The 10,000-nt window shown below is 27.3% G+C and overlaps 2 protein-coding genes across 19 annotated transcripts in view; one reads left to right on the top strand and one right to left on the bottom strand.

The window, feature by feature from the left end:
- Positions 1-10,000, bottom strand: part of LOC124429889 (CREB-regulated transcription coactivator 1-like) — a 50,486-nt gene that overhangs the window by 27,977 nt on the left and 12,509 nt on the right. The window lies entirely within an intron of this gene.
- LOC124429898 overlaps positions 4,948-10,000 on the top strand; it is a 5,484-nt gene continuing 431 nt past the window's right edge. Inside the window, exons 1-5 of the mRNA XM_046975739.1 lie at positions 4,948-5,777; positions 8,581-8,665; positions 8,852-8,940; positions 9,129-9,231; positions 9,728-9,792. Coding sequence (XP_046831695.1) covers positions 5,712-5,777; positions 8,581-8,665; positions 8,852-8,940; positions 9,129-9,231; positions 9,728-9,792 — 408 coding nt within the window. The 5' untranslated portion in view covers positions 4,948-5,711. The remainder of the gene's footprint in view (positions 5,778-8,580; positions 8,666-8,851; positions 8,941-9,128; positions 9,232-9,727; positions 9,793-10,000) is intronic.

The raw sequence follows: 10,000 nt of genomic DNA, 5'->3' as shown, positions 1-10,000 counted from the left end.
TACAATTTACAACGATACATTAGTGTACAATAAAAGGAAAGGGTGAAAGATAATTTCATTTAAGGATTTTCTTCCTTCCATTCTTTCTTTCTTCCTTTTTATTTTCAATGTTTACAAATGAAAATTTATTAATGAGTATTCCATTGTATTTAATTTGATTTAATTTGATTTAATTTGATTTATTTATTTATTTATTTATTTATTTTTTTATTTATTTATTTATTTTTTTTTTTTTTTTTTTTTTTTAATATAAAGAAAATGAGAATTCATTTGAACACAATTTTCATTTATTCAAAAAGCTCCGATATTTTGCGTGACGATTTTTTTTTTTTTTTTTTTTTTTTTTTTTTATACTATAATAATAATAATAATAATAATAATAATCTCTGATTATATTTTCATTCGCCAAATGAATTGCAATACTTCTTGAAAATATTACTTTAACGTTTTATCGTCGATCGAAAAATTTCTAAAATTTACGAAAACGTTCTCGTCGGGTCTTCTTTGCTTTTTCTTTTTCTTCTATGCAAAAAAAAAAAAAAAAAAGATAGAATTTATTATCTTTTTATCATTTTTCTTTTATTTAATTTTTATTATCTCTTTATTTATCGTTTTTTTTTCCTTTCCTCCAACCCGTGAAAATATTTCTCTGTCGTTTCCGTATAGAAAGAGAGAGAGAGAGAGAGAGAGAGAGAGAGAGAGAGAGAGAGAGAAAAGAAAGAAAGAAAGAAAGATAAAGAAAAGAACTACTGACAATATTTATGTTAATCGATTAACAAAGGATAGAGCGAGGAGTCGAGTTTATGATTAAATTAAAATACGTCGTTGCTTTCTTTAGTACGAAGAATAAATGTTTATAAGAAGCACGACATGCGACGTGGTTCTTCCAAGGGTTTTTACTTTTTCATCGAGGGAGGAGAAAAAAGAAAAAAGAAAAAAAGAAAAAAAAAAGAAAAAAGAGAAACGGAAAAAGAGAAAGAAAAAGAGAAAGAAAAACAAGTCGTGGAAGCGAAACTGAGTCGCCACGACTCCGCCCTCTTTGCTTATACCACCAACCCAACCCCCATCCCCTTCCCACAACCCTTATCCTTCCCCTTAAACCACCCCAACGAACTTGTATCGTGTTAACGATTATTTTCCATATATTCATTCTTTACCTTCGTCAATTTCCTCTCGTATTTCCTGTGGTAATAAAAAAAAAAAAGGAAAAAAGAAAAAAAAAAGAAAAAGAAAAAAAAAGAAAATAAAAAAGAAAGGAACAAATGGAATCAAATCGGTTGAAAATTTATTCATTTATACAATCTAATTCCATTTTTTATTATCAACCTCATTAATAAATTAGATTTACTAAATAGGGTATTTTATACGTTTCATTTTTCATTCCCTAAGAAGTTTTGTTTGTTTTATTATTATTATTATTATTATTATTATTATTGCTATTATTATTATTATTATTTATTTATTTATTTTATTTCGTTTTTTTTTTTTTCTTTTTTTTTTTGATCAAATTATTCGAGAAACGAAATAGAAAGGGTAAGAAAAATTACGAGGTTTACTTTTTTGATTATTATTTCTTTGATAAAAGATAATCTCGTTCGAAATTGATAATAAAAAAAAAAAAAAAAAAAAAAAAAAGAAAGAAAATAGAAGAAGAAACAAAAGAGAAACGAAAGTAGTTCTCTTGAAGAATCAATTCTTTTTTTTCTTTTTGTTCTTTTTCCTTTTTTTTTTTTTTTTTTTTTTAATCCAAAAATAATTTGTCAAATAGGAAAGAAATAGTCTTGTCTATTAAATAATAAAGAGTTTTTCTTTAATTTCCGAACAAACAATTTATCCGCAATATTTTCTTTGGAAAAAAAAAAAAAAAAAGAAAAAAAGTAACTACTTTCATATCGCGTTCGATTTTGCCTATCGTATCTCCGATCGAAAATTTTAAAAACGAAGAAAATAAACAAATAAATAAACGATTAAATGAGAAATAAATAAAAAAAAGAAAAAAAGAAAAGAATAGAATAGAAACAAAATAAGAAGTAAAAAAGAGAAAGAAATAATGAAAGACAGACAGTAGGAGATAAGAATATTCGTTAGCATGAATGATTGATCGAGTCAGTTTTAAGGCTCGTTCGCAATCTGTCGCGAAGAGAGACGCCTTAAGGATATCAAGTGAGTTGCGTGTGTATGCATGTGTATATATATATATATATATATATCTGCATTTGGAAGACATATACCGAGTGAGTCACTTGAATTAGAAATTCCTTAAGAAGAATACACAACGTTCGAAGATGGTCACATTTATATTTTCATCGTAAAAAAAAAAAAAAAAAAAGAAAAAGAAAAAGAAAAACCAAAAAATCGAGTCCTGTTTAAAAGAACAAAATCGAAGTAGCATTTATTCATAAAAATTTACGATTATGACAAAGAGATTGTCATTAATTACATCGACGAACTCGTGATATCGAATGCGAACAATAAATTTTTATTGAAGGATAAAACAAATTTGGTATGTTTTTTTAAAGAAAATGAACGAGGAATTAATAAAGTTTGTATTGTATTCTATTTCTCTCTCTCTCTCTCTCTCTCTCTCTCTCTTTTTTTTTTTTATATTCAAATGACCTATCGATATATATATATATATATATATATATATATAGTAGATACGCACAATCACGTACGTACGTATGATACGTGAATATATACAAATACATGCAAAGATATATCTATGGAGTTCACGAATTCTGCACGTGCGCAAAGGGCCAAACAAATCCGTAGATATTCGATCGATTCGAAGTAAAGAAGTATAACTTGGTACACGTGCAGTATCAGTATCAATAACATCATAAGAACTAGTATCACCACAAGTATTAATATCAGTACTAGTACCAATGTATCAGTGCCAATGTATCAGTACCAATGTACCACTATCAGTAACAAAACTAATACCAATACCAGTAAAAATGTACCAGTATCAATACCAATATCAGTACCAGTATCAATGTACCAACACTAGTAGCAATACCAATATCAATACCAGTACCAATGTACCATCATCAATACCAGTATCAATATATCAATACCAGCACCAGTACCAGTACAAGTACCAATGTACCAGAGTTTTAGTGTACCAGTTCCAGTGTACCAGTACCAATGTATCAACACCAGCATCAGCACCAGTACCAGTACCAATGTACCAGAGTTCCAGTGTACCAGTTCCAGTGTACCAGTTCCAGTGTACCAGTACCAATGTATCAACACCAGCACCAGCACCAGTACCAGTACCAGTACCAGTACCAGTGTACCAGTTCCAGTGTACCAGTACCAATGTATCAACACCAGCACCAGTACCAGTACCAGTACCAGTACCAGTACCAATACCAGTACCAATGTACCAGAGTTCCAGTGTACCAGTACCAATGTATCAATACCAGTACCAGTACCAATGTACCAGTTGTTCAGTGTACCAGTATCATCAAAGCTATCTGCAATTTAGTTAGCTAGTTAGTTACGAGAAGAGATCAAATCTTTGGTACCGGAATCACGGTAGAAATTGAAAGGAGAGAATCGAGAATAAAAATCAAGAAAAAAGAAAAAAGGAAAAAATAAAAACGAAAAAGAACGAAGAGAGAGGAAGAGAGAAAAGAAGAAGAAACGAGTCTGAGATATATATATATATATATATCTATATATTATCTAAAGAGGGAAAGAGGAGAATAAAGAGAAAAGAAGGAAAAGAAAAGAAAATGAGAGAGAGTAAGAGAGAGAGAGAGAGAGAGAGAGAGCACGCGCTTGGAAAAACGTCGAACCCTATGCAGCAGCCAGTTTAAAAAAGCCGAGTGCTCTCTTGACCCCGATCCGTGATGCATTTCTTCTCTCGACCGATCGAAACTCGACCTTGCCAGACCACCCTCATCTCACCTCACCTCATCCCACTTTACCTCACCTCGCCATCCCTCGTCTCGTCTCAGTTAACCTCACCCATCTTCGCCTCGTCACTCACCGACAATCCATCTACTTTTCTTCTAATTCGAGAATTTTAAAACACCATCCCTCGACCCATCTTACCCCACCCCCTCCTCCCTCCTCGCACTCTTCAACCATAGCCCACCTCAATCGACCCATCTGTCAATTTTCTTGATGAATTTTATTTTTTAATTTTGAAAAGCATTTTAAAACGGGATGGGATGGGGTGAAGTGGGGATAGGGTGGGATGGGGTTGAAGTTTAATCGGAATTTTCTTATTGAATAAAGAAAGAAACTCTAAGAGGAAAAAAAAAAGGAACTAAAGGAATATGGGAAGAAAGAAATTAAGAAAGAAAAAATTCAAACTTTTTCCAATTAGAACAAATATTCAGGAAGTATTAGTTATATTTATATTATTATATTATTGTTATATTATTAATATATATATATATATATTAATATAGAATATACTATTGTAAATTTAGTTTTAAAAATTTAGTATTATTTTATTATTTAGTATTAATATATACTTAAAAAAATATTAATAATGAAGGTATTCTTTTTTAAGCAAGTGCAACAAAAACAAGAAAAAAAAAAAAAAGAAAAAAAAATTGCCAAAATAAATTCCTTCCTTTTTCTTTTTTTTTTTCTTTTTTTTTTTTTTAAACTATCGACATACACTTATATATATATATAGGTGAAGAAAAAAAATAAAATAAAATAAAACAAAAAGAAAAAAGAAAGAAAAGAAAGAAAAGGAAGACAAATAAAAATTGCAAAAGGAAGTCGAAGTAGTTAAATAAAATGAAGGAGTACTAATGGTACATTACGAGTAAACCAATTTAAAAGAAATCACAAGGCGATGTAACCGTTTAATATTATCCAACTTGTTATTGCGAAGTTACCGATGCCGAGATGTAAAAAAAAAAAAAAAAAAAAAAAAAAAGAAAAGAAAAAAGAGAGAAAGAGAGAGAAGAAAAAGGGGGGAAAAAAAAGAGAAAAACAAGAAAAAAGAAGAAAAGAAAAGAAGAGAAAAAGAACGTGAACAAGAGAAAAACAAAAGAGGAAAAAAATAATTCGTTCGATATCATTGACAATGAATTATAACTAATACATTCTGAGACGTACATATCTCAGATAGATTTACATGCACTATGCAGGATATAATCAAGGACTCTTAACCGCTACAAACGTGCATACTACACGATTACGTATGTATATGTCAAATATAGTATAATATCAAAGATGCGTTGTCACAGAGAATTTCAATCCTTTTTTTTTTTTCTTTTCTCTCTCTCTCTCCCTCCCTCTCTCTCTCTCTCTTTTTGTTCCCTCTTCATTTTTACCTTACACTTAAATAACAAATTAGCTGGCTAATTATAGACGTGGACTTCCAATTGGTATAAGAAAGGATAATATGAAATTAGCTTATGCTTATAATGTCCTTTAACGCCCACATCCCGTTTCTAATTTCGAGTATTATAAATACGGTTGGGTTTACATCCTCTTCATGTATTTCGCATAGTAACGTATCGTTGAGAGCAAGCAATTCGTAAGAAATAAAAAGGGAAAACAAAAAGCAAGAAAAAAGAAAAAAAAAAATAAAAAAAAAATAAAATAAATAAATAAAGAAGAATTCGTGCCTTTCCTTTTGTCGGGTCGATTTAACTTTTCTTTTTTTTTTGGTTTTGTGAAGAAAAGAAAAGAAAAAAAAAACAAAAATCAAATATCAAAAAAAAAAAAAAAAGAAAATGGAAGGAAAATTATTCTTCGCCGTATTTGTTGTTCTTGTTTCGATGAAGAATGTTAATGCCGGGGTAAGTGTCGTTTCTTCTTCTTCTTTTTCTCTTTCAAGTATTTTTTTTTTTTAATTAATTCATTCATTCATTCATTCATTCAATTTGTGAAGTTTAAGTATTAAAAAAAAAAAAAAAAAAAAAAAAAAAAAAAAAAAAAAAAAAAAAAAAAAAAAAAAAAAAAAAAAAAAAAAAAAAAAAAAAAACAAGAAAAAAAACAATGTAAGTAAAAGCATTGATCAAAATTTCGTGTTAGATGGTGATGGGTGGTGGTTCGAGGGTGATTTTTAGATCACTATTAAAAAAAAATCAATTTATTCTTCTCCGTTCGTTTTAATTTCAAATTCTATATATTCTTTTTATTTTACTTTCTTTTCTTTTTTTTTTTTCGCAAATAATAAAAATCACGCGTCTAAATTGAAGAATTATGAGCTCAAGTACATGCTTAAAAAGGGTGACTCGAAAATACTGTGATTAATTTCTTTTAAAATTATTTAAGAAATTTTTGGCCTGTTTTCTACATATCTGATCGATGTATATATATATTTGTGCGTACGCGCGTGTGTGTGTGTGTGAATGTATTTATTGCGTGGGTCGTGACACGACTTCTTGGCATCGTTCTCTCTCTCTCTCTTTCTTTCTTTCTTTCTTTCTTTCTTATCGCGAAAATCGATTTTAGAAGTCGTTGACACCGAGACAGACCTTGTAAATCCTCCCCCATTTTTTGTTGTCACTCTTACTGTTGTTATTATTATTAGAATTTATTTATATATTTCCAATCGTCTATAAACGAGTTACGTCCGTAGTAATATTAGCATGAAATTATTATTATTATTATTATTATTATTATTATTTCATTATTTATTTATTTGTTTATTTATTTATTTAATTACCTTTGAATTAATTTTCAATATGACATCTTCCAAATTTCAATATCGATCGATTAAAACGTATCAACTGATACGTTTATAGTTATAGTTTTAATTAATGTCATTTTTTTATCTTACTCTTTTTTATTTTTTTTTTATTTTTTTTTTATTTTTTTTTTTTAAATAAAATACATAAAAAAATATTGCCGCAAAATTTGTTCTTACACTTTGAGCTATATTTAATCGATTAATGTTAATTATTATTTTAGCCATGTTATTTATTTATTTATTTATTTATTTATTTATATTTCTTTTCTTATAAAATACGTGAAAAAAATATCAGTTCGAAATAGTTAATATGTTTTTTATATTTTTTCTTTTTTCTTGTTATTTTTTCGAGATAATAATTTCTATATTTTTAATTATACAAATGCATGCATATAAAAACACATAGATAGACGCACACACACATAGGACACACATACAATTGATATATCAATTATTGTTAATAATTTTATAAATTGTTATTGTTTATATATATATATATATATATAGGCTTGTGTCCGTGTAATCTGTTCGACAAATAAAATTCTTCTCGGTTGTATTAATGTTAAAAAAAAAAAACTTTAATTAAATACAAACACACATGCATACATACATACATACATACATACATATATATATACATAGTACATGATATAAGTTTCTCAAGGTAATTTTATTCATGTTACGTCCCTGACGTCGAATACCACAAAATCGATATTAGTTGGCCGCTGCCACCGCGACAGATAAGATACCGAAGAGTATCCTCTATTTCTATTTCATATTGAACACATACGTCAATTTTTATTGTATACAACGACTCGATTAATTTAATATCAATAATAATTAATAATAAAGGAAGGAAAAAAAAAAAAAAAAAAGGAAAGAGGAAAGGGAAGAAAAGAAAAATTATCCTTTTGATGTTTAAAATTAAAATTTTCATGGAAACTTTGAAGAATACGTAATTATAAAAAATTTATGAAATCAAAAAAAAAAAAAAAAAAAAATTGTTTGAGATAGATTTTTTTTTTTTTTTTTTTTTTTTTTTTTTTTTTAATTTATAAAAATTTCTTTGGGTTTTTCTTTTTTTTGTTTTCGTTTAATCAAGTAGGAAGAAAACGACGGAGCCGTTTCTTAATTTTGAAAAATAAATAAAAATGAGAAAAAAGCAAGATAGTATAGAAAAAAAAATTACATATTCTAATCATTTTTCTTAATCTCTTTCATTCATCTCTTCGCTCATGTTTATTTGAAGAGAATCGAATCTCTCTTGATTTCGAGATTACGACGCATTATTAATCACTGTGAAAATGCTTTTAGTAGAAGGAAAAATGATTCTTGGATAACGTAACAGTTATAGAATTATGTCTAATCATCGTTTATAAACAAAATGTTTTTTTCTTCTTCTTTTTTTTTTTCTTTTTCTCAGAATTATAAGTATAGCCATGGAAAAATTAAAATGTCGTCATTAAAAAGTTTATCTGTCAATATCACTTTTTTACTCTTCTTTTTTTTTTTTTTTTCTTTAATATATTTAAAAAACAAAATTTTCAAATATCTTCGCAATGAATAATTTTCAAAATTGTGCATTGTAATTGAAGATATTTACGACGAAAAAAAAAAATTTATGCTAAATAAATTAATGATAAGTTAAACGAGAGAATATCATTGTCATGGTGAAAAAGTGAATAAGTCGAAAAAATAACAAAAAAAAAAAAATAAAAAAAATAAAAAAAAAAAGAAAAAAAAAAGAAAAAAGAAATAAAGAAGAAACAAAAGGAAAGACAAAATGAAAAAAAAAAAAAAGAAAAGAAAAAGAAAAAAGGGGAGGAGGGAGAACGGAAAATCACTCGCATATATAAAATGTTAAAATAAATTTTTCTAAAGTTTGATCAAATTTTGATATGATTAAGCCTCCAGATTGGGTACCCTCAGAATTGTTAGACATGGTTGCCGGAGATAAGACTCGTTGCATGGAGGAACATGGAACAACGCAAGGTAAGCAATTAAAAATAAATGAATAAATTAATTAATTAATTAATTAATTAAATAAATGGCGGACAAGAATTAATGGATATTTTTTGCAAGTTCAATCATTAAAAAAAAAAAAAAAGAAAAAAAAATTAGTCAAATGGCGGATAAGAATTAATTAATGATGTTTTTTTTTTTTTTTTTGTTGGACAGCTTTGATCGATCAAGTAAACGATGGAAATCTGGTAAACGAACGATCACTATCCTGCTACATGTTCTGCATGCTAGATGCTTTCAGTCTGGTAAATTTAATCTTTAATCTTAATCGTTCGTCTTTAACTATTCGCATAATTTCTAGAGACATCTTCTTTTCTTTTTCTTCTTTTTCTATCCTTATTCTTTTTTGTTTTTTTTTTCCTTCTCACAGATATCATATGTATGTATATATTTGTTTATTTATTTATTTATTTATTTATTTATTTATTTATAGGTGGACGAAGAAGGTAATTTAGAAGCGGAAATGTTGTTGGGATTCTTGCCGGAAAATTTGGTGGCACAGGGCACCGAAATTCTCAATGCCTGTGCCAAACAGGGTAAATATTTGTTTCGATATTATTTATTTCTTTAAAAAATACAAAAAGAAAAAAAAAAAAGGAAAAATAAAAAGTACAAGAAAAAAAAGCTAAAAAAAAAAAAAAAAAAAGATTCGCGCAAGCGTACACTTACGAAAATAATGAATTATTATTTCTAATTCGTTTCTTAACAATACAAAAAAAAAAAAAAAAAAAAAAAAAAAAAAAAAGAGAGAACAAAAATAACTTTAACACTTTTATTTCTTTATTACATACTTAACAGATAAAATAATATCATCAGAGTTGCATACGGTAAAGTTTATAGGTACTTAAAGTAATAAACGAAAAAAAAAAAAAGAAAAAAAGAAGAAGAAGAAAAAGAAAAAGAAAAAGAAAAAGTAGAAAAAGAAAAAAAAAAGAGAGAGAAAAGAAAAAGATAATACAATTATTACTCTTTCATTCTTCCTATTTACTTTTTTGTTTTTGCTTTTTCCACATTTTTATTGGACCAAATCAGACGGAGCGGATGGTTGCGAAAGGGTATTCAAAGTTGCACAATGCGTCCAACAAAAAGTTCCCGAGGTAAATATACTTTTTTTTGTTTGCTTTTTTTTTGTTTTGTTTTTTCTTGCTTTCTATAAACACACACAAAACTATTTTTAATTCGCTACATTCACCCCCCCCCACAAAAACAAACGACAAAAGAGAAGTACAAGCCAAAAACGTGAAAACAAAAAAAAACAAAAAAAAGAAAAACAATTCAACATTAAAAAAAGAAAAAAAAAATATA

The sequence above is a fragment of the Vespa crabro genome, chromosome 16 (assembly GCF_910589235.1).
Source record: "Vespa crabro chromosome 16, iyVesCrab1.2, whole genome shotgun sequence".
Lineage (NCBI taxonomy): Eukaryota > Metazoa > Arthropoda > Insecta > Hymenoptera > Vespidae > Vespa > Vespa crabro.
The sequence above is the reverse complement of the archived record's forward strand: the minus strand, read 5'-3'. Positions and strand labels throughout refer to the sequence as shown.